At 40.1% G+C, this 26,110-nt stretch overlaps 2 protein-coding genes across 2 annotated transcripts; both read right to left on the bottom strand.

Moving 5' to 3' along the window:
* Positions 1–580: 580 nt before the first annotated feature.
* On the bottom strand, positions 581–11,898 carry marchf9 (membrane-associated ring finger (C3HC4) 9; the record flags this gene model as incomplete). Its single annotated transcript, XM_079166732.1, has 4 exons — positions 11,547–11,898; positions 4,475–4,630; positions 1,525–1,717; positions 581–909 (listed from the first exon to the last, which is right to left on the bottom strand). The coding sequence occupies exons 1-4, from the start codon at positions 11,877–11,879 to the stop codon at positions 581–583; spliced, it is 1,011 nt and encodes a 336-aa protein (XP_079022858.1). The 5' UTR covers positions 11,880–11,898.
* Positions 11,899–19,420: 7,522 nt separating this feature from the next.
* On the bottom strand, positions 19,421–25,111 carry tspan31 (tetraspanin 31). The gene is made up of 6 exons (XM_079181289.1): positions 24,962–25,111; positions 22,745–22,912; positions 22,542–22,622; positions 22,244–22,384; positions 21,804–21,914; positions 19,421–21,252 (listed from the first exon to the last, which is right to left on the bottom strand). The coding sequence occupies exons 1-6, from the start codon at positions 25,022–25,024 to the stop codon at positions 21,178–21,180; spliced, it is 639 nt and encodes a 212-aa protein (XP_079037415.1). The 5' UTR covers positions 25,025–25,111; the 3' UTR covers positions 19,421–21,177.
* Positions 25,112–26,110: the final 999 nt, after the last annotated feature.

Here is a 26,110-nt window from a genome sequence, read left to right as displayed (position 1 = left end):
TTGTCGCCTCTGTGTTTGCCCTCATGTTTGTTTGTTTCAGTTTTCGGTCTATTTCCCAGCATCGGTTTTCTTGTAGAAATTGTAAGATCATTATACATAGTTGTCTGGAAATGTTTGGCATGTATGGAGTTACATGATTTCCTCTAAAATCATACATCCGTACAAAAGCAAAGTGAGTAAAAAACAAACAAAAAACAATAGATACAAATCAAACCAAGAGGATCAAATCAAAGAGAAATGTCTGTGCATCCTGATATTGAACTGGAAAAAACGTCTCACCATCTTGGATTCAGTTGTAAAGCCTGTGTACACTTTTTTTCCTCCACACATTTCTATGTCTTTTAATGCATCGTTATTTCGGTTACTTATTGAAAAGGAGCATCTGGCTTCCTTTTGTTGTACGAAACACGAGGAAAAATATCCTCAAGTGTCTGTTGATGTGGCAGCGCTCGGCTCCTCACAGGACTCCTGTCGTCTACATGAGTCTGTAGCATTTAATATAAGGTCCATGAGTCCGTTCTCTCATATACATCTGGACACCAGGATGAGGTCTAACCCATCGCAACGCGCCCGGTCCGACTCATACCGTGGTCACCCTCATCACCACCTCCCGGTTGGCGGCGGCGCTGATCCGAGGGTCGTTGGGCCGCAGTTGGCTCAGGATGTGCAAGATGGTGTATCCACAGTGGTGGTTCAGAATAGTTCTTAACCTCCTGCTCTGTCGCCCACCACTGCTGCTGGCCAGACCGTGAGGATTACTGCGAGAGCTGCGATTCCCCGTTTTGCTCGAGCTCAGCGGGTCGCCCAAGTCCTTTGATTTCTCATAGTTCAGTACTTTCCACTGCTGATTGACAGCCTGCCATCGTTTGAAGATTCGATACACTGATGATCCCTCGTGGATGATGAGGCCTGGGCAGAAAGAAGAAGAGTGAAGGACAGGGCCTGAATGAATCCCCAATGCTTTACATCAGATATGATGCTTAAAAGGCTGCAACCAGCATCATAACAGGTTGGAACTTTCCATCTCATCTGTGCTAGACAGTTGGCAATAATCACAGTGCAGATATCTGATGCCATCTGTTCTCAGTGTTGTCTTACACGAGCAACTCACAATTATAAAAGAACCGTCAGCCAGGTTGCTCCATAAAAGTTTCTTTTTCTCTTTGAACATCTTAAAAATGCTTTTATAGTGTAGTTGTCATCCTCCTACTTTGGCACCATCTGCTTATTTTGTTTAGTTTCTGTGTAATTTTGTATGACCTTAACAACCAACAGAATGTGAGCTGAATACATGTTTTTTAGTTTGTCCTGGCATAATGCAACCTATGTTTATTAATATATTGTTGTGTTCTTGTTGCATAATGTATCCCTTCGTGCTCTGTAACCTAAACCTTCTACTACGCCCAACTTTTCATGTGATATTCTTATACAATTTGTCTATAGATGCTGCTGCCAAAGCTATTTATGTAATACTGGCGTGTGATTTTTATGTTTGCACATCTTGGTGTCCACGCCGTCCCTTACCTATGCACACGATATCCATGAAGCCGTACATGCCATAGCAGATTTGGAAGAGCAGGTCCTGACGTTGCCACTTGGCCGAGGGGCTGAGGGAGGACCAGATGAGCCAGGAGATGCTGGCGATGAGGAAAAGGGAGCCCAGAATAATGGCCGCTATCTGCACCTTCTCTATCACCGTCAGAGAGATGGCCTGCCACTGGAGGAGGAGAAAGATGTCTAAATGAGTGGTGGAAGAAGAACTCAGATGCTTTACTTAAGTAAAACACTAGAACAATGTAAACAAAGGCTCCGAGTAAATGTTCTGCATTCAAAATCCTCTACAAAGTCAAGGTGATTTTATTGCATTCTATGCATACATTTGTTGTCTTTTTCAGCACCTTTTAAACTGTCTTTACTGTCTCTACATTTTCCAGCACAAACTCAGCTATAAATCTATTATATAGATCATGGCTCTAAAGAGAATATTGTGGCACTATTTATACACATAATTACAGCAGAAAAATGTATAAAATAATACTATATTATATAGTCTATTTACATGTTGATTGATTTTATTCCAACTCTTTTTTGTGAACTTTATTGTTAAGTCAAGTTGTTCTCAACCTGGAGGTCAATCCCCTCCAAACAACCACAAGATCAATCTGAGTGTCCGTGACATGATGAATACAAGAGAAAAGACAAATTGTCTTTTTCAGACTTCTTTAACCTTTGTTAGTGAAATATTGGACACTTCTACTATTGTTTAAATGACAACCACGAGGAGCCACAACTAGACAATGCTTTACTGGTTCCAAACATTTTTTGTCTGGTATATTACATTTAAACTATTAGCTAGTTATTTGAACTGTTAATTCATTACTTTCAGGTAATTATTTCAACCATTTTCTTTCGCACTGAACAAATTGCGATGACTTAAGAGAGTTAATGTTCCGTGAAATGATTCGACTAAACCCTGAAATGTTCTGGTGCTCAGCGCAGCAAAGATTGGATTGATTGTTTGATCTTTATGTGTTCAAGTTTGCCACTTTTATCTCAAGATTGTGCAAAAGAAGACTCGTATTTAGTTAAATTTACATAGTAAATGTTGCTGTGAGTGATTTCATTAATTCTGAAATTGAAGGAAACAAATAAAGCTTTATTTGTTTTTCTACTTTCGTTGCTGTTTGAAAATGTGTCTGCTGTATACTGGCCCTGGCTTGTTTGATCTTATGGTGTCTTGTTATTATATGCATGAAACAAAAATAATATTCATTCATTTCCAATTAATTTATTTAAAATGTTTATCTGTCTTAGCTAACTATTTAAAACATGAAATCATTACTTTCAGCTGACTATTTCGACTTCTCAAAACTTTTACAATCAAAACAATAATTTATATATATATTTTTTTTGGTTATTTCCATGTACCCCCAAACAAGTACTGAGGGATCATAAGAACAACTAGTTTAATCTGTGACAACAAATAGCATGTATCATGTGTTTTCATTTAAATTCTTCATCTGTAAAGTAATTAGTAACCCATGGCTGTTAAATGAATGTAGTGGAGTAAAAAGTACATTTATGTCTGATATGTGTTAAGGAGCATGAAATGGAAAAACTGTACTGTAAATTGTACACGAGTGCGGTATTTGAATAAATGTACAGTTTCCACCAAATTATGTCTCACCAGTGAGAGAAATCACCATATGAGTCCATGATGAATATGCGCATTAACAAATATGTCAAACACACACACACACACACACACACACACACACACACACACACACACACACACACACACACACACACACACACACATGGCATCTTCTCAATAGGTTTTAGAGTCATTGGCTGTCTCTGAAAAGGAGGGCAGAAGGACAGTGACGCAGAGGGAAAATGTGTCAGCACAATATGGCAAACAGTCCTCACACCACAGCGACGGCCTGAGATTTGTTCTAGCAAAGAGTGTTGGTCTGATGCAGCAGCGTTTGTATGTTGTATGTGTGTTATTATGGAATGTCTCTGTCAGCACACAACTTTTGCTTTGTTCTCCCACACGATGCGTAGCTCTCTGCCTAAGTCATGAATTCATGGGCTTTAAAAAAACGTACACCTCACAGAGCATGACAACGCTTGTGTTTACCCGAATGTTGAGACGAGGTTTGCATAATCACATCCTCTATCTCGATCTTGTTTACGTACAAGAAATGAACCATGTAGCTTGTAACCTTGTAACCTTTTGTAAAAAAACTTTTGGGGGGACTAAATTATATCTCATGAGCATCTGGATACTGATTCACCTGGACGGGAGCAGAATCAGAGCTTTAGTGAATTTTCAGCAGAATTCAGGGCACTCAGATCTTTCCGTTTCAGGAACCGTGTAGCATTTAGGCGGATCTATTGACATAAATGGAATATCGCATCAATAAGTATGTTTTTTTGGGTATAATTACCTGAAAATAATCATTGTGTTTTCTCAGAATGAGCCGTTTGTATCTACATAAGGTCATGTTTCTACTGAAGCCCAGACAAGAAATACCAAACTCTGGCTCTAGGTAGGGCCATTCACCTTTTAGTGTTTTGGCGTCGGCCACAGTAGTTCTCCTACACGTTTAGCACACGGGAGAAGTTTCAGCTAGAGTGGACATCTACAACCAGCCAAATATAACACACACTACCTCTTTTAGTGAAAGTATACTCTAAATATTCTGTTACAAGTAAGTCCCGCATTGAACATTTTACTCCTGTAAAAGTGCAGAAGTATCAGCATCAACACAAAATTAAAGTACCAAAAGTAAAAGTACTTATCATGCAGAACGATCAAAATGCTTTTCAGCTCTGCAAGAGTAAGAATCCAAGAAAGGAGTGTTAAGCCTTGTTTCCTCCCACATTTTTGTTTTCTTTGTGTTAAAATCTGTTTCTCCACAGATTTGTTGGTGTGTGTTCGTGCTGCAGATTCCCTTCATGTTACCTGCAGAGGGTTCTTGGTGCTGATGGCCAGGACCTGGTACTTGAAGTAGCAGAGCTCGCAGCTCCAGGATCCCCTCTCGCTGATCCAGCGGATGAGGCACGGCTGATGGGTGCAGCGCACTGAGCCGTCACAGCGACAGGGGCTCAACAGTTCGCCCTGCAGGACAGACGAGGAAAACACAGCATGATGAATTCAGGGGAAAAACAAATATTGTTTTGATATTTTCAAAAAAAGTCTATTCTGATTGCATTCCCGCAAGTGAAATATATGGATATATTATATATTATTTTCAATTTAGAGACCTGTATGTAAGAATACAAAGAGAGATGCTGCGTTAAATACAACACACATGTGTTTATCCTAAGGGACTGTATACAATTAAAAAATTCCCATTCATGATTAATATTTCCCTCCCCTTGGATTTGAAGAGAAACACCCTCCCCTCCAAATAATATAACAGTAAACTTCTTGAAGTTCACTTTCTGCTGGAGAGTCAGATGAGAAGATGGATACCACATGATTTATGTGAAGGGAGGCCCGCTGTCTCAGATTTTGAAACCTGCCAATGTGCACTACCAATATACATTCATTGAAATTTAAGGCCAACAAATGATTCGTCCCTTTTACCAAATATTCCAGCTCCTCTCAAGTTCTTGTTTTAAATGAGGATACATAGTGATAGCTTAATGAGTCTTGGTTACAGTTCGGTTAACTGTGGAAGAGCGGATGATTAAGTTTGTGAGTTCAACTGAAAACGCAGGAAAAGATCACATTAGATCATATCTTAAATCATGTATGCTTCATTTCTCTACACTGAACACATGTGTGGTACTGAACCTACATTTTACGCTAACTTGATATGGTACATTTCATTTAACTGCAGTTCGGCAAGCGATAAGATCTAACATCCACATGTAGGCAACACGGCCATATTGGTCCTTCTGCTAATGGAAAAATGCTCCTTTGTGACCGCTAGCTCACATGAACACATCTTATTGATAAACCATTTTGATCTATTTTTAATGTAATAAATATCACAAGGAATAACTGAAAATAAATATAAATACTAGGTAAGAAGAAAAATATACTCTGCTTTAAGCAATTATAAAAATGACCCTCCTCCTATTATGACCCCCCCCCCCCATCTAATCATTTTGGGAGAGTCTCTAAGAAACAGGTTAGTGTCTCTCCGGCACCCCTCCAGCACCTGAAGCGTGTTGGCATTTTCGCCACATTAAGGATGACCACATTCAGGCTGTCATCACCGTTCAGCGTCAAACATCCATTTTGTCAGAAGGCTTAACATTTTTCGGCATGTTTTACCTCAGAGGTCAGCAAAGTTCTCACTTAATGAAAAGCAAAAAAACAACCTAAAACCACACCCATGCGTCACAAACGAATGAAAGCTTTCAAAACACCCGTGTTGGGTGTATCAGTGTGAATCATTGGTGAATCAGTTGGCGGAGGGGCACGTTAGCACAACAACAGCAGGGAGCGGCGGAGCTTCAAAGGCTGACAGGTGAAGGAGAGACGAGCTGAGGACGACTCACACAAACTCTGAGTGAACTCCATTACAAACTTCCATCTCTCAGACATCAAACATACATATTGACTGTCGGGAGAGTTCAATTCAGTGGTGTTGAATTTCTAAAAAGTATTAACTGTTTGTGAACTGGTCTAAAGTGTAAAGCAGGGACCAAATGTCTTGATGAAAAGGAACATTTTAAGTAACAATTGGATATTTCGCTTTCTTGCCGAGAGTTAGGTGAGAAGATTGATACCACTCTCGTTTCTGTCCATTAAATATGTTAGCTTAGCTTAGCATAAAGACTAAAAGCAGGGGGAAACAGCTAGCCTGTCCAAAGATAACAAAACCTGCCTACCAGCATCTCTAAAGCGCACAAATGAACATGTTACTGTCCATCTCGTCTCTTTGACAAAACTCCAGGAAGTCACTAAAATAGTCGGACATACAACACCCTGCAAACCGCATATTGTTGATTTTACTCTCAATTTCTAAACAAACAAGGTATCACGTGTTAATTAGTGAGCTTCAGATATCAACCTTCCACCAAACTCCCAGTAAGACAGAACAAAGTTGAACGGAGCATTACTGGGATTATTAACTGGAATCTAATTACTGAATTTCAAATTATGATCCCTTACATTACTGTTACCGAAAACAAGTAATTACTTTGCTACTTCAGCTATTATTGTTGGGAAATAGAGGACTACTAGTGTAATCAATACAGATTGTATGCAACAGAGGACTGCGTTGACACAAATAATGCTTCTTTTATTTTTTCTGTCTGCCTGCAGTCTGTCGGTCCCCCATCTGGCTTGTTTGACCTTCCCACTTGTAATAAAAGTATTCAAGTGTGCATAAAAGATTGGATTTAGCAGATGAGCCACATGCCACTCATAAACTTTAAAATAACTTGCCTGCTGACATTATAAAGATAACACAGAGAAGGTCAGAAGTATATGGGAAACTAAATAAAAACCATATGAAAGCAAGCATTTCTAAAATGTCGTTGGAAAGTGTTCATGTGCGAGGAAACGTTTTCCAGCTCGTACGAGGACGTTAATGTCACGATCAACTAGAACACAATAAAAACAAAGACCTTTAAAAGCTGTGATTATGATTTGAAACCGTCACCTTTAACAGAAGCCGTTTAAGCATAAAATGTGATAGTTTTGTCTAAATTCATGTCTTCTCTAAAGAGGAACATTTTCTGGAGCTACTCGATGAGTAAGAGACACCATATTTTAGGAAGGGATTTTCGCCGCACAAGCGTCCAATTATCACTATCAAGTAATAAATAACAGCTCATTATTTACATTCGCAAAACTTCAAAGTGTCTCCTGAATTCATCCCAAAATAAGGTTCAAGATTCAAATTCTGAGGGAGCTGTGTTTGATGTTCACATACATTGATCGTCCTGCTCACGGATCACAGGATGTACATTTAGTTTCGGGAAACAAAACTGGAGGTGTGAAAGATGTTTGTTTTTAAATGTACTGAAGTCAAATAATGGCTGAACACAGAACTGTTTTTAGGTGAAAATGTTGCATCTCCACAACAACCTTGTTTTTGAGCTTCATGCAAAAATGTTCAGCAAATGAGGTCAATGCAAAAAATACTGAACAGTTAAAACATTATATCACAATCAAAGCTGCATGTTTATCCACCAGTAAAGTAATACTAATGAGGATTAGAATGTTTTAATTAACTAAGGGTTTACATTGATACTTTAATATTGAAGTTAAAGAAGCTATGAAATTGAACTGAATCAAATCAAATTGTTGAAATCCAACAGCAATTGAATAAAGATAGAAGTAATACACACACACACACACACACACACACACACAGACACACACACACACACACACACACACACACACACACACACACACACACACACACACACACACACACACACACAAAGTCTATTTACAGTTTCTCCCCTTTGACAGTGAAACCTTCCACCTGAAGGCAACAAACAGTAAAAAAAGGAGGCATGAAGGTCACATCTGGACTAGCAGGATGTACTGATGCTCAAATAAAAGTAGAACGTGTGGAATTATACCGTGTTTGAACAAGTATACACGTGAAGTCGACTGTAAAGCAACATCACAATTGACATTAACCTACTTAATTTAAAGGGACCAAGAGATAAAGATGGAGTTTTTCTATATTATTGTTAACAAATCCTATGAGAAGACTAAAACCAACAATGTGGCTCAAACTGAAAATCTTTAAAAATGTTTATGTTATATTTTTAAAAGAGTTAAATAATTTCCTAAAACAGCTAGTTGCTGTAGTTTTTGTCAAACGTTACTCAGACAGGGGGAAGTAATGTATTTGGTGGGGACTATTTTCAGCACTGGATTAATCCACATTTGGTGCTCTAGTGAGTTATTCGGCCAACAAAAGAAACTTCAGTGACCGGGTCAACAAAACATTGTACTTTTACGAGGTCGCTGTTCGTTTCTCATCTGGTTCCTTTATATGGCAACGAAGGTTCACTAACCTCAATGAATACTTATAATAATAATACTTATTTCAACCCAAACCAAACATTTTTTACTTAACCAAACCAAACCTTAAACGTTCATTAACATGTGATGTTAATTACTCAAGTATACTGTAATTAAGTGTAATTTTGAGGTACTTGTGCTGTACTGGAATTTCCATTTTATGCTCCTTTATACTTCTATTACAATTTAGAAGTTAATATAATACTTTTTATGACACTAGATTTATTTGATCATTTTAGTTACAGATTTAGATAATTAAAAACAATAAATCAACTAATACATTATGGATTAAGCAACCCAGCAGTTTAAAAAAAAATAAAAAGCATAGCTCCCCCTTTACCAGCTTTAACATTAAAACGATAAACACATTAATGCATCAATAACTGTATACATCAATGCAGTTCGGCATCATGAGTACTTTAATTTTGTCACTTTAAGTATATTACGTCAAATGCAATAATTTTGTTCTTTTACTTAAGATTTCAAATGCAGGACTTTTACTTGTAACAGAGTATTTTACACTGTAGTATTGACTTTTACTTCAGTAAAAGATGTGACCTAACACATGGTTCATCGTGGCATCAGAGCAGAAAATGCTTCTATGTTGCACCAAGAAACGGTGTATTTTGTTGTTTAATTTGGACTAGCGTTTTAAATCATTCTTGGACATCATTGGACCAATATGGCACAGAGGGATGAGATATGTCAGGCTGTGGATACACACACACACACACACACACACACACACACACACACACACACACACACACACACACACACTTACACACACAAACAATACTAGTTAGTAGATCAGATCAGTGTTGGTTTTGGTCTTTTCATAGCATTTGTTGACAATAAGAAAAACATACTTATCCTTTTAACGACAAGTAGATGCTGTACCATGCAAAGGCTTCTCACCACACTCGCTCACACACACACACACACACACACACACACACACACACACACACACACACACACACACACACACACACACACACACACACACACACACACACACACACACACACACACACACACACTTCCCGTTCAGTTGATCTGGCGTGGGTTTGTCCCTCAAGGCTACTTCACAGAGCATGAAGGTGTTAATTTGGTGTGTCACTTCTATGACTAAGAAAATGGTTTTCCTCCTCAGCTGTAACCTTTAGACAAAATAATGTGCCCCCCCCCCACCCTGAGCTGCAGACTGTGTGTCACTGTGAAAAGGGCAGGCAGGGGTGATCACCGCCACCACTTCCGCCACCCCGCCTGACTCCAACATGCCGGCAGCCTATCTCCATGCGAACCTAACACCAGGCCAGCCCCTCCTTCTGTGAATCCAGACCTACTGTACGTCGACACACGCTGACACCTTTGACAGACAGTTAATAAGGATTCATACTCAATGCAACCCACAGAGCAAGGGTGATTATGTCTGTAGGTAATTGGCCCGCTGACAGCGACATGATCCCGGCCCCTGTTGAGACCTGCTTAAATAATGAAATAACAATAAAATGGCAAATGTGAGCCCCCCCTGCCCCCCCCACACACACCCTGCACCCAAGGACGTATAAGGTACTTTGAGTGCTGTGGAGGCAAAAGAAAAGAAGCTATATAATGTACTAGTCTCAGGGTTTCCCTTCAGTGCTTTGCTTGCTTGCTCTTTGTCTGTAGCTAAAAGAAGCCGCTCAGAGCATGTTGCACGATGAGTCACCTTGCTGGAGAGCCCAAAGTCCCAAACATCAACCTTTTATTAAAGGAGGATCTTTGAGTGTGCAAGACAGCAACCTGGGGTTGATCCCCAACTGTAACATCAAATGACTTCATATCCCAAACAAGCCCACACTGATTTATACTCCAGTTTACTATGTCCCACAATAGAAACTCTCAGATGTCATAAATTAGCACATGGGCTGCAATAACACTAGGCCTATACGACTAAAGGAGACTAAATGGTAATATCCATCTGTGCTCCTACATGATTTAAGAGTGTTTCTAGTTATCTCAGGCTTCAGGACTACCTGCTAAGCCAGGCGGCACAGGTTTCTGCACATCTGGTGAGATCGACATTTGGCCACAGACCAAAAAAGATGCACTACTTATTGTTTTGTTTGGGGCTCTGGGAAAAAAAAATATCAAGCAGTGAGGAGGAGGAGAGAGAGAGAGAGAGAGAGAGAGAGAGTAGAGTAGAAATAGATCACAAAAAAAGGATGACAAATTCATCTAACTTGTCATTTATCGTCATAGTCAACACCATTGTCTGGCCAGGAACAGTGATTGTCACAAGATTAGTAGTTGATCATCCTGTTCTGTGACACATGCAGACAGCGGACAGTTGATTTACATTTACAAAATGTTTGTGACTCATGCATATTCAGTCCCTCTCACTCTATTTGTCATCCTGCAGACCTAATTGGCTAACTTTCTTTGTTGCTATGCTGGCCGGATTTCATATGTGTGGGAACTGCTGCCTCTCCACCACTGATTAGCTTAGCTATGAAAACAGTGTTATTTAGACAACCACATCACTGAGCAATCATCAGGAAAAAAAGGAGAATATTTGCCTCTAAATCCAGGGTTCAGAGACAGAGGGTGTCTACAGTGTGACGATGTATAGCCCAATGAGACACATTTATGATTTTAGGCTTTTTAAATAAAATAAATTGGACTATTTTACATGATTAAAATCTTGGTTTCATCCTAAAGGAGGTACTTGAGAGTGAAGATGGGTGAGAAAGAAAGAAAGAAAGAGAGAGAGAGGGGGGGGGGGTTGTAGAATCCTCTGAATGAGAGATACCCACTTTTTGATTTGCTACAACAAAAAAATCAAAATGGCAGGTTACACTAAAAACTTAAAATATGACCACTTCCTGGAAAAATAAAAACCCTGCACTCATGCGTGGTGAAATGGCTCTCCACAGCAGCACAAAGGCTCAGCAGCACATTTAAAGCACAGAAACAAACAGTCTGTCTGATTCACAGGACGAGGCATCAGCATTATAGGAAGCATCGCCTGCTGCATGTCTACCTGCTCTGGGCCTTGGAAACAGATCCGGCACTGGGGGGTCCACAGGCTGCTGGCGGTGCTGCCCAGAGACACAGCGTCCAGGCCCACTTGCAGCTTGGGCTCCTTGTCCTCAAACGCCAGGCTCCGGGGCCGCGGGTCGCTGCCGTAGTACTCCTCCTCGTCATCCCGGGAATGGCAGTCGACAAAAGGCGGCCAACCGCAGCCGCCCATCCCCAGACCTCGCATGGTGGTGGACCGTCTCTCTGTGTCTGAGCCGGACTGTCTCGTATCGGATCGCATAAACACCAGGACTTTCAGTTCATTAAAAAACATGCGGATCCGATACTTGAACATGTTTGGCTACATAAAGAATCCGCCAGACTGAAATAAATGAATGAAGTGTTTTTGTCACCTCTCCCTCTATTAATTATTATTATTATTATTATGAATATTGTTATTCATACACCTAATATGTTCATTCTTATTGTAGTATTTTCAACAATACCCCAAGCAGCCTATCAATTGGAAATCCAGAGAAATAAAGGCTCTCGCCCCACTGATGGCATGTGTGTCTAAGCCAATGCGGATGAAAGATTTTCCCTTTCAGCTGGCCGACACACTCTTTCAATATTCATTACTCAAACAACTCGGTAAACGCTGTCTATGGACGCATCCTCCACCGCACCTCGGGAACAAACACACTACAACTTGTACAGGTTTTGATTTCCACGGTCCATTTTTCTTCAAAGACACCTTTATTCAGATGCACTGGGCTTGCAGCAAAAAATAGCCTACATGTTTTGCTACCCAAAGCAGAAGACCGCGAGAGAGTGGACGAGTGGAAGAGAGAGCAACACAGAGCCAGGAAATAGAAGATGGGGTGTAAAATACAACGACCTGCCATCCATACAGTCAAATCTGAGACTCTTGTCAAGAATCATAATCCAAAAGGAAAATGAGAGATGAAATGGAAGCTTGATTTGGATAATTATAATATGTCTGTTTTGTTTTTTTGTAATTGTCCCTCACTGTAGCATCCCAAGCGTCAGATCATGGTCCATTTTTTTCTCCCTCTCTCTCTCTATTTCATCTCCTTTTTGTAAAGCCTCCACGAAGAATCCGAGCCATTCACCCCGACAATCCACGTCGAGATCAAAAACACAATCCTTTTCATTTTTTTTTTTCAGAAGCCTACAGCCTGGAAACACGGCCACACAAAAACACCCGAAAGCCTCATGTTTCCCATCTTCGCCTCGATGTCCATCAGCATTTCATCGCGAGCCCCCCCAAAAAAATACGGTCAAAGAGAGAGCGAGAGGCAGAATAACAGAGGCACCCTGCGATTTTTCTAATTAGAGAGAAAGACGGGAAAGACGCATGGAGACGTCTTCAAATCCGAGAGCAATTACACAGCAGTAATGGCATTGATTATTGGATCAGATAGATGGTGGTGATGATACTGCTGGCGCTGATTTTCCTCCTCGAAATGGTCGGCTTGGAGATTGAACCAACGCAGCAGCTACTTCCGGAATAGGGAGAAGGAGAAGAAGAAGAAGAAGAAGAAGAAGAAGAAGAAGAAGAGGAGGAAAAAAAATCTCGTCCTGTAAACAAGTCGGTATTTTTTAGCTGGTCCTCCATTCGCCTCCGATGGGTGACGTGCCTCTCCCAGTGCTCCCAGCAGCTGGGCAGGAAAGGCGCTCTGGCTGCTTTATTATTGACCAGCCAGCGCTGTCCAGGGTGCTGATCTCCCTCTGCTGACGTGTACGCTGAGGCCACATGCACCGGGAGCCCGCGAAGTACGAACCGGACCTGGACGTTGATGTGCGTGCGTGTGCGTGTGCGTGCGCGTGCGTGTGTGTGTGTGTGTGTGTGTGCGTGTGTGTTTGCGTGTGCTCTATATAATGTGTGTGAGAGCAGATATGAATTTGGGGACGTGGGGGAAGAAGTACACAGAAGTAAATACAACAGAGTGATAATACTCTGTTACAAGTAAAAGTCCTGCATTTAAAGTAAAAGTACTAAAGTATTAACATTAGTATATTGGCCTACTCATCATGCCGATTGGCCCATTTCAGAATAGTACATATTATATCACTGGATTATAAATGGTAAAGTTGGGAATAATTGTAATTACTTTAGATAGTAACTCCATTACAAATATACACCCAATTACCAGTTTATGAGGTGCACAATGTTTCTATTATTTATATCAACCAATAGAAACAGCCCTCTAATTCAACCACACACACCAAACTGCAGCCCCCGAATGTCATCAGGTTGAATAAACACCTCTTTAAAACAAAAGCTGAACATTAACCTTCAGCGTAATGACTGTTGTATTAGACTGCATTCATTTTCGCTGGCAAAATGTAGGCTACTTACTGAAAGCATCCAAGATAACAGTACTTGTTCTGCAGTAAAGTGTAGGACTGATGTATTAGTATGACTTTATGGGATTGTTATACTTCTGTAATGTGTAAGAAGACACTTGGTTGCTGCTCGTGGGGGAGCTAGTTTGAGTTACTTTATAATGTCAGCACTGGTGGAAAGTTACTCAATACATTCACACACGTACTGCACATTACTACAATGTTGAGATGCTTGTGCCTTACTTGAGTAAGTCCATTTCCTGCTACTTCTGCTCCACCACATTTCAGAGAAAACATGTACTTTTTACTTAGCTACATGCATTTGATACATTTAGATACTTTGCAAATTCACAATAATATTAGAGAATATAAATCAACTTAGAAATTATGATATATTATTACAAGTTGAACTACCCAGCAATTTCTAAATTAGCTCCACCTTTGACGGCTGCATAATATGTATTATAAAATAGATTAACCTTTCTGCATAATGTGAATTTTACTTTTGGTAGTTTTTTTATGTTAGTACATTTGTACTTTTACTTAAGTTAAAGACCTAAATATTTCCTTCACTGTCAATACCTGAGGAACCTGAGGCGTCTACTAGCCATAGCTCAAGTCCCCATTGAGACTGATACTGTTCCTGTAATACAGACAGCAGTGCAACCACAAGCTATACACACAGTACTCGTACTGAAGGTTCAGCTTGTGCTCATCACAGTTTCAGGTTTTTGAAGCTGTAAACAGCAGAGAAGCAAACCGTCTCAGAGCTGTTTACCAGGATGCAGAGACAAGATAATTAGGAAAACATCAGAGGCACAAGACCGGAGGTCACTTTAGTCTGCAGTTTGCAGAGAAGAAGCCGCCTTATTGCCTCTCTCTCTCTCTCTCTCTCTCTCTCTCTCTCTCTCTCTCTCTCTCTCTCTTCACACTCTGCATTCTCCTCCATGGCAACACTTCCCACAAACCCCCCTGTCACATTGATCTTGATTGATTTTTCACACTCTGCTTGTTATAGATATATAGATTTACTTTAAGCATAACACTTGATTTAATGCAATGCAATGCCATACCTCTCCTCTCATGACATTGTTCCCTATACGATATATAACTATACACACACACACACACACACACACACACACACACACACACACACACACACACACACACACACACACACACACACACACACATTTAGCTGAGTATATTTATTCAAGTTCCCAGGTACAAATTCAAGGTACTTGTACTTTAGTATTTCTCCACTATACTACTCCATTATATTTGTCTGACAAAAGAGAAAGTTTTATTCACAATTTTTCAAATTTTCATACCACTCTTGTCCAGTGAAAACCATGTATCTTAAATTTGTTGATTCAGAATTTGAATGTAAATATTTGTGATGAACTGAGTGTAGTTAAAGTGTTCCTTTTTGTGTTACTTCTAAATAAACTATTTAAAACCCCTCTTGGATGAAAAAGCATTTCATCCAAATTTCTTCAGACTTTTGTTTTAGAGATACGTGGATCTCACAGGACAAAGACGCTACAAACATATGACGATCTTTTAGATTATGATTCATTGCTGTAAATTAAACTACTCAACAGTATATGAAAGGAGTTAAAATGAGCACCACCTTAAACATCTACAGCAGTAAAATGCAACAAACACATGAATGCAGCAGTGATATTAACCCAAAAACATATATGATAGTAAAACACTGACAGGGAACATTTAACTGCATTGAGTACTTTTACTTTTCATATTTAAGTCAATTTTGCTGATACTTTTACTTAATCAAGGTTTTGAATGGAGGACTTTTGTTTGTTTTGGCGTTTTTTCAGTGTGATGTTACTTTTAGTTGAGTAAATTATTTGAATACTTCCTCCGCCACTGCATATATCATACTGTACTGTGTTCAGGCAGTGTTTAGTTGTTTGTAATGATCAAACAGCAGGTCTTGAGCGGAGCCTAATCATTTGTTTAGACTTTTGTACATCATAACAGCAGCTATAAGCGTAGTCTGCTAACACTGTTCTCATGCAAAGCAATTAACAACACTGCAGCAAAATGTGTTAATCTTTCACTCATAATTGACCAACATACATTAGCATTACTACACACCTTTAGAATAAACTGTTCTGCAATGCGCTACATGATGGCACATTGTGTAGGAGGGTTATTTTATGATGATTCTGTGTGGGGGGAGGGTTGGTGCTAAATGCTAATGAGGTGAACATTTGAGAAAAAAAAAAAGTCTAATAGTGTCTGCATCCAAAGGACTGAACATCCCAGATTTTTAAGATGGAGATTTCATGTCTGCTCACCAGGAAGTCCCCTTTATGTTTAATATAATGTAAACCTGAATTCCTCACCTCGTTCTGTCCCTTTTTCTTTCTCCATTCCTCCATTTTTAAAAGTATTTTCTTCATTTTCCTCATCAGCTAAAGCTTTAGTTCCCTTTCGGTGCAATGTACCCTGACAAAACGCCATCAGATGAGCTCCAATAACCCATATCAACACCTCCCGTCATGTTCTCAACATGTTTTTTGATTTGATTTGAAGCTGGATGCTATATAACACTATTACAAATGTGGGGTTGGATAAAGCCTTACAAGCAGGCAGGTGCAGATCTGGGTTCGAGTTTAGGTCCAGATCCAGATCCAGGTCTCTGTCTATGTCTAGGTCTAGGTCCAGGTGAAGTTGCAGAGTTGGGGTAAGGTTCAGGTTCCAGAAAAGTCCAATACACTTGGCAACTCTAATGGTCTGGCGGGGAAAGAAAGGAGCTGGGACGGCATATGAACTGAGATGCTGATGAGGGAATAAGATGCAGGTGAGCAGGTGGGCGGGGAAGGCCAGCCAATTGCAGAGCAGATACGGGAACAGGTGAGGAGGAGGAGGTGTGGGGCAGTCAGGTGATTGGGGAAAGTCTGAATGCATCTGGTGGATGGATGGAAACTGGCAATGAAGGGACTTGAGGAATAGGAAATGTGGCTGTGGAGGAGGGACAGAGAAACAGACTGTGACAAATGCTGTACTCTGCAGACGTCATTTTGGAAGATATTCACTTGACTTGATGGGCTCCCATTGTTGAAACCTCATATTGGCTTCAGATGAACTTTTCAATACATTTTGCACAAAGACTGTAGATTTTGACTGAAAACTCTTCCTTTAAGCAAAGGGATCCTTTTAATGGCCAGCATGAACAGGAGGAATGATTACAGCAAGAAAAAACATCCCTGACTCCTGTTATGAGACAGACTTGAAAACATGTGAACTGATCCTTTAACTCATGTGGAGACAGCTGTATGAAAAAAAGAAGTGCCATTTTAAAGTGATACTTTGAGACTTGAATGCTCTGATTAACCCCCTGCATCACCTGTACTGCCCTTTAATCTGAGGACTAACAACATGCATCCCTCCTCTGTTTCATTAGGGCCATATTGACCCGTTTGTCTCCGTTCACTGTTAAGAATTATTTGCCTTCCTGTTTGTCCTCACAGTGCTGTGAGAGGAATACAACCCCATTTAAAGAAACTCATCTGAATGACCTCCATGTGGTCCCAACAATACATCCCAGTTGTTGCATTATAATTTAATATTTATTTATGGCTTATTCACTTATTTGACCATTTTTGTCTACCTGAGTCTATACCTTTAGTGTCATTTTTACTTTTCCAAGTTTAATTTTAAAACAGCTCAATAAAATATTGCAATATATATATATATATATATATATATATATATATGTTATGTAAACCCAAGTAGCTTCTGAGTGCTGTATGGATTATTCTTTACAGTATTGTTACTTTAATTTAAGTAAAAGATTTGAGTACATCCCCCACCACGGAGAATAGGACTATTATAAGAAACAATGTATTGTATCTGAAGGCGGCCTTATCTTTCCCCATGAAAAGCTACGCATAATTAGTTCTGCCTATAGGAACAGCCCCTGTGAAAGCCTTTCATCATGTGGTATAATGGACCAAATGTTTTAAGATCCTGCCTTCATGCGCTTGCAGAGTCCATGCTATATCTGTAAGAGGACAGATGGCCATCCCTGTTGGTGCAATTCTCCACAGCTTCTCAGAGCTAATACACCCGGCATATGGACATGCATCACAGGGTGGGGACTGGCATCGAGCCCTCAGGAGAGCACGCTGACAGGATAGGGGATGCGATATGTCGCTGACAGGATAGGGGATGCGATATGTGGTGCAGTTTTCCAAAAACTGCTGGTCCCAAGCCACCGGCAACACTCAAAACCCAAAGCCCTTAGCAGGCACATTTCACTTACATAAATGTTCCTGCGTCTCAGGAAAGTGAACCTGCAGGTGCCTCCAGGCAGGGTGCACCGACGCTAGAGATTAGGTCACGCCTTTTCATGAAGGGGGGGCAGCAGGGATGGTGACAGTCTGCCATGGGCCATTAGGATGAGGGCAGAGCAGCAGTTTATCCTCATTTATTACAACCTTGGTTGAAAGGTATCCAGATAATCTCCTCGTGTTCTCTCTATTCCCCTATCAGAGTGTACTTGAGCTCTCCTTCTGCTCTGCCAGCCCCCCCCGCCCCCCCCCTCCACATTACTGGACCCATCCCAGCTGAAGGGATTAATGGCCTTCTGACAACACAAGGAACCAAAACCTACAGTTTGAGTAAATTCATTTTTACAGCTGCCACGTTGACGCCATGCACCTTCAACTTCGATGCCGTCACTCTGCAGGATAATAGTCTCTAGAAACAGTCCCCACTGTGTGTACATTCCTTGCTTGTCTTGAAGTATTTACTCATGTCAGAGCAGGACTGAAATAACAACTACCCAGGAAGAAATGGCAGCAGTGGGGAGACTGTACTGCCATCATGTGGTGAAATGTGTCGTATCTTTGGTGTCATCACTCCTAAACTCTGACACTATAATGTCACAAGACATTTTCAATAGTAGTGGAAGTACTACAAAGATATTTTACTCAAGTAAAAGTAGCAACACCACAAGTAACAGTCCAGCATTTAAAATCGAAAAGTATTAGCAACAAAATATATTTAAAGCGCAGAAAGTAAAAGTATTCATTATGCAGAATGGCCCATTTCTGATTTATATATTATACACATTACTGAATTATAATTAGTGATTAATTAATGTATACATCACTAACATTACAGCTGGTTACTTTCACTTTCTTCGTATAGTGTTGGTAGCTATAGAATTTATATCATAATGTATTAGTTAAGTTTTATTATGTGTTAATATTCTAAATCTGCAAAGTAACAAAAGCTGTCAGACAAATGTAGTGGAGTAAAACATACACTATTAGCCTCTGAAATGTAGTCGAGCAGAAGTATAAAACAGCATACAATGGAAATACTCAAGTGAAGTACAAGTGCCTCAACACTGTACCAACGTACAATACTTGAGTTAGCTTCAAATAGACCCCGAAAGAAAACAAATAACATCTTTACACCACTCACTGCTTATTTTTTTAAAGACATAAAGAAATGTAAACTAAATCACTGACTTGAGTGAAACGGTTTGCAATTTGAGGTTTTATTATTTGGAAAATTAAGTCTCAAAAATTCAAGATACATTTGAATGACAAGTGCACACAAATTCAAAGTGAGGTTTAATATATGGCATAATCGATGCTTAAGATCTGTCAAACTGTTTGTTTACACCAGCGATGACTCCAAATCAGCAGCAAGAAATTCATATCAGCCAAGTTGACAGGTTCAAGTAAGACATGTAGTTACAGTTTGTGTTAGTCCTTTAAGTTAAAAGCAATTCAAAAAGAAGAAACATCTTAAAAGAGAGAATCGATGAGCAGTGATTTATCAACAGGAAATGTCAAACATCGAGTCAGGCAGCAAAATTATATCATCAAAACTAAAACTTAAATTGAGCCTAATGTGCATCCTCAAACTTAACTTAAATAGATCCCGAAAATATTTTACACATTTTTTTTTACAAAGCATTTAACACTGATGAACAAAAACAGCTGATGGCAACTGAGAACAAAATTATTTCACAAAATTATTTTAAAACACAAAAAAAGAAAAATAACTGCAACCAAGAGCACATTTTCACAATTAACACTATTAAAAACAAAACTGTCTTTGCAATGAGCAGTTTTGGCTAAATCTATCCAAATGTTTAAAATCAAAAAACAGCACTTAACTGTATTTCTAGATGTTGTGATTTCTTCCAGTTACACAGAAGAAAATGATACGTACCTGAATCCGCTTCTCTACAAAGCTATACTAAGCAACATCACTGTGCAACACAAAGAAACATTAAATACAGGAAGGGTGGATTATTGTGGCCTTCAAGGACCTCAAATATGCAGGCAAACCTCCCGACTAGAGGGGCAACTACACGGCAAACCCACCAAGAGTGATTTCTAAAAGAGTATGTACAACATCAAGGCTGCAGTCCATTGGCGTCCTAATATCTCAGACTGTTAAAAGTTAGTTGGCTCAGTTACAGTTCATACTTTTTTTTCTTTTTTGAACCCGAAAGACTAGCAACTACGTTACCTAACATCTATTCTTGCTTCGTAATCCTGTTACATCCCGGCATTTGTGGCATCTGAAAAAAGAACATTTACATACAATTCAAAAACTACTTTACAACACACGTCCAGTATTCGCCTCCTGTTGCCCCTCGGCTGACTTAAGAGCACAAAGCCGTCGCACTGGACATGTTGGGTACACAACTCTACACATCACAGCACTGACCAGAGGACTATATTTGTCGTTATGTGGTGGCACTACATCGGACACAAGAGGAAAGAATTCAAGGTGCATACAAGGTAATTTGTTGGACACGGCACAGTCATTTGGTTGGTGTGTGGAATAAAATCAGCAAAGAGGCCGTTTGTCTGTGCGGGCCCAGGACACATGCAGAGATGTCTCATCCCTTGTTACATAGTTGGAAACTAGCAGGAAATCTGGTACTCAAATCAAGGCTGGGTCGCGATACCAACAAGTCACACTTCTTGGTATTACAAGTTATCCTTTCATACACAAGTATCCAGGTCTTCCGGCTGGAGCTCTGGCAACACTTTCTGGACAGGTTGTTGTAGTTTCTCAGTCTCAGTTGAAGGTGTGTGTGTGTGTGTGTGTGTGTTTTATTTCTCAGTGTTTGTCGTGTGCTGCGTGAGCTCGTCCATTCTGTGTGTTGTTGTAGTTGGTGTGGTACTGTATTGTATGCTGGCGTGTGTCTGCCTGTAGATGTGCATGATACTATGTGTGGCAGTGTGTCGGACACTGCGCTGCGTACGGGGGACAGACTATAGGAAAGCACTCGGGTTCGCTCGTGGATCCTTCTGGTTCCTGTAGCGCACAGCGAGCCACACTCCCAGGATCTGTGAAAGACACGACAGGCAAAAAAAAGATAAATGCACGGGCACTTCTAAATAAATCAGCACGTCATCACCAGATATGTGGTGCGTTTTTGAAAAAGTGACGACTCACAGGGCTAGCTGGCCAGCTAACTGCTAACACGCTATCAAGCCGGGAACATGCGAGCGCTTGTCAATAACGATAGCGTCTTCCTATTTCCTGGAAACTAGCAGGAAATCTGGTACCGAATGATTTCGCCACCAATATTGACATTTATAAATACGGATTCAATCGGTTATTTAAAGAAGAACAATAAATCAAACTGCAAACCTTACGATTGCTGGATGATTTGCTCAACAAAAAAGAGAAAACCTCAATTGGAACTCGATGGATAATTTTCCTCCCAAAATAAATGGACATGGGAATGTGGGCACATCCTTTTCGGCTAAATCACTCAAGTTGGCATGCAACGCTAAACTCAATTCAGTGTCTTTCTTTTGTCCTTCAAAGCCTTATTAGACTGATTAAATGAGTGGGTGGTTAGCAGATCTAGGTTTGGAGACGGGACACTCACCTCTGTGAAGCTGAAGAAGAGCCCGACGCCCCCGAGGATCTTCAGAGCCTCCGTTGCATGAGTCAGCATCATATCCCCGCAGGTGTAACAGCCAGTGTTCTTTTTGCATAACTGGAGGGAAAGACACAAAAAAAAGAATACAAGGCCTTTAGTCTTCAGCAGTGTGAGTCAACTGTTTGTCGGCTAAGCCAGAAATATCCTCCAAAATCTGTTCTGAGATCTACAAACTTTTAACTTATCCTGGTTGAAGGAAATGCTTATGTGACTTCTGCTCAGTGGGGCATATTGTGTAACAGGAAATATAATGTGAAACTGCAATATTTATCTATGATGCAGTTGAGCATTGTACTTAACAGAAACAAAAAAAACACAGTTAAATTATGCAGCAACTCAAGACTATGATTGTGCTGGTGAAGCAGGTTTTTATATCCGAGACTCACAGCGGGACAGTTCTGCAAGTCCAGATCAAACTGTGCCTGGTTGGCGGTGACGTTGAGCAGCCCACAGCAGTTCAGCTGGCTCTCTAGGTCAGTCTTGGTCTTGTTTTCCAACATACTCCAAGCAGAGTTCAGAAGTGCCTCCTGGAGAAGCAAGAAAGACAAATAAAATGAGGCAAATTTCTTGTAAAAAGTCAGAACAGTGTATTTATGTAGATACAAACACGTTTTGGTAATACGCGTTATGAACATGGATGCAGCGCAAGAGACATTCAAACTGTTAAATTAAGAGTTTTCTCACCTGTTGTCCGCGGTTCATCGCCAAGCAGGAACATGAAACTCCAAATTGGAAGAGGAAAACGATGAAAAGAATGACCATGTACTTGGAGCAAGAAGTCAAAGAAACAACAGGGGAAGAAACACAAAGACCATTTCATATCACAGTTCACAGCAACTGACACGAAAAATCATCTGTGCATCAATGTCAACGAGGGGAAAGGATACAAAGAAAAGCATGACTTGGTGGTGGTGTATCGCTCCGATGAGTCCAACAATGGCGATGAGCAGCAGGAAGACGCCCACTGCGATGACCCCTCCGATGATGTGGATGCTCGACACCAGGCCGAACCCCTTCCCCCATGCTGCTACTCCGATTAGCAGCAGCCCGACCAGCTAAGAAGAGGGAAGGAAGACGGTTAACCAGAGTCAGCTGAGGCAGTGTGCATCTGATGGGACTGAGCGTATCACGCGGTCATGGTCCTACGTTTTGAACACCAGTTGGGTCTTTCATTAAAAGGTAAAGTGTTTGCCAAATAAGTAATGCAGGAGAAGAAACAGGCTGACACGGTTAGAGTTTATTGTTAACGTTTCTTCACATGGCCCGCGGCGATTAGAGCGCTGGCCTCCAGGCAACACATTTTTAAAACTATTTTCAATTATCTGAAACAAATAAAAAACAGTGAGGTCATTGTTTTATTTCTTTAATTGATTACGTTCAACAGAACAGTCCTGCTTGTATTCTATAATACTATTGGCTTGTCACTTTACCTTTAATGGGAGCTGACAAAACATTACAGAATACATATTTGTCATGTCTGACCCAGGAGGTTCATCTTTTTATGGAGGTACTATTTGTGCCTTTATACATGTCTTCTTTCACTGCCGTCAGTGCCCTGACTCAACACAGCATCACACTCGTGACAGTTCCAGTGACTCAGCTGTTGACATGATTGCTGGCATGTGTACACGTTCCAAAGTTTTCTGACTGGGTGGGTCGTGTCTCAAGTGTGTATATCAGCAGTGAGGCTCAGTGTGTCACAACAGCAGGCAAACAATGCAACACTTCTCTTAATCCCACGTACTTCACAAAGTGTATGCCTGGCAAACTTAAAAATAATCATGACAGCAGAGTAAGAAAAACACAATAAAGATGTTTTTTGACTTAACACTTAAAACTGGACATGTTAGTTATACACTGTGGGTACATTTACGCATAATCACAATATAGTACTAAACAAAACCCTAGATGAAAGTATACCACAATATGACTAACATTACTAATTAATCTGACAGATCGCAATAAAACAAGTGATTATTTAGTCTATTAGATGTCAGTTTATTATAGAAGACAAAGAAATGCAGCACTTTGTCACAATTAAGAAGCTGGAGCATCAAATGTTCAGTATTTAGGCTAGAAATACGACATGAAAGATCAATCAGTTATCAAAATATTTCCATTTGCTATTGATTAACTTGACCAATCATTTTAGCTCAACACAATATAGAGACAGATTAAAAAAAGACACGTCAGAGCAGTTATGTACAGTTGCCCACTGGCAGACATCAACCAACAACAGTTACAAAAACAACTAGTTGTTAACAATTAGGGTAAACACATCTGTAATACCAGGCAGTAGTGACAGTGACTAGAACAATAGAAACAAGCTGTACGATATGATGCAATGCAACAAATACAATCTGACTTAAGTGTCTGTTTAAAGAGACAAATATGCTATTTGTCTTTATATAGACTCATATGTTAGATGGTGATTCTAATATTTTGTCTTCCTTATTCACATATATGAAGGAGCATAGCTACAAGACAACACAATACAGCACACTACCACAAACAACAACCTTAAAACTCACAATAAGGTCCAATCCAAAAAGGGGTACATTTACTACAGGGCTGGTATACTGGGACTAAGTTCACGGTGGGTTTATGCTAACGTTAGCTGAGTCGAGGCCAACATGTTGACTCTGACAGCTCACATGACTGACACACAAACACATTGGGTCTTGTTGTAACAGGCTCGGGTGACTGATAAGGAGAGAAGACATGGGAGATAACACGCATGTCAATCTCACATCTGGGTTCAGCTGGCCTCCCTGCTAACGGTAGCATCCGGGCACATAATGGCGAAAGCTAACCGGCTAACTACGGTTAGCTAACATATCTAACGCTACATATCCGTCTAGTTAGCTAACGTACACTTAACAACGTCTACCTCTAAATGTGTAATAACCAGATATGAATCCATACCATTAATCGTCTGAAAAACAAAAACAGAAGAATGTGAAACAATGGGCAAAATCAGTCATCTTTCTGCGCCCTAGTCACACTGCCAGCTGACATAACGCTAGTTCACTCAGAAGCTAGCTTCGATAAGCTAACTTGGCTATCGCTAAAAGTTAGCATCATGATCCATTTTGTACACTCACCATGTAAACCACATTCAGGGAACAAAGCGCATTTTTGGAGCAGGTGAAACCGCCACAGACCATATTCGAAAAAGCTCTATCGACTACTGAACAAGACTTAATTAAAAAAAACCAGGCTCGTCGGGCTCTCCGGAGCGCTAACGTCTGGACAACAACTGTTTTTGGTCAGCGGAGAGGGCGTATCTGATGATGTCGGCACCGCATGTGACGTCAGGGTGTCAACCATACGTCATCGTTTTAGGACAAAACCAGAGTCGTATATAAAGAGAAAGTGGCGTCAACGGAAATTCAAAATGCTTGATTTTCACGGGACTCGCGCACGATACACGACTTCATATAGTATATAGATATTAGTAGACATTGGTACAAACAGAGAGACATAATTGGGATTTTTGCTGATTAGTAGTTAATGACTGAATATATTTACAATATTAATTGAGAGTAACTACATACGTATTTAGAAACACATCAATTTTGTGTAAAGTAATCTAAGTGTAAAAGCTAGAGGTGCCTGCTTTGTTGACCTGCTTTGTTGACCTGCTTTTTGGCTAAAGTTACCTTGTTTAGAGGAACAGAGTGAGATTTAGTGGCATCTAGTGGTGAGGTTGCAGATTGCAAGCAATAACATACCCCTCCGACCACCCTCCCTTTAAAACCGTGTCAGAGAAGTGACCCTCTGGTAGTGATAGGTACCTTTAAGATATTATTACTACAAGGAGCTACTCTTACCAATACTTTTAAAAACCAATGTAGAATTAACAAATAAATTCAGAACAGAATTAGAAGATATTTATAATTTAGATATAACTAAATGAAACTGGATCCTTATGTAGTTTAATTTAGCTGTAAATTAATTAAATTTTATATTTATTTATTTATCTTTACTATTTGTTGTATTACTACATTGAGCATACATAAAACCACACCCTGTGTCTGGAATGACAAACCAGTTGTGATTTCCATTTTGCCAGTAAAGATGTTAGCATAAAACGGTGAAAACAAAAGTAAACATTTTAACATAAAAAATGACATAAAGGACTGGAAAACAGGATTCCCAGTCTGTGTGAACACAGTGAGTATTTTCAGCAGGCTCTCTGTTGTTTTAACAGGACACCTGTTACACGAGGATTACACAATAAGCTTGGTAAT

This window comes from Pholis gunnellus, assembly GCF_910591455.1.
Source record: "Pholis gunnellus genome assembly, chromosome: 2".
Lineage (NCBI taxonomy): Eukaryota > Metazoa > Chordata > Actinopteri > Perciformes > Pholidae > Pholis > Pholis gunnellus.
The sequence above is the reverse complement of the archived record's forward strand: the minus strand, read 5'-3'. Positions and strand labels throughout refer to the sequence as shown.

Bases quoted from the DNA above. Each gene is read 5' to 3' on its own strand.
- tspan31 (XM_079181289.1), bottom strand. From the start codon at position 25,024: ATGGTCTGTGGCGGTTTCACCTGCTCCAAAAATGCGCTTTGTTCCCTG. The intron at 22,385-22,541 runs GTGAGAAAACTC...TTGCTTCTCCAG, and splicing joins CGATGAACCGCGGACAACAG to GAGGCACTTCTGAACTCTGC. The intron at 21,915-22,243 runs GTGAGTCTCGGA...CTTTCCCTCCAG, and splicing joins ACTTGCAGAACTGTCCCGCT to TTATGCAAAAAGAACACTGG.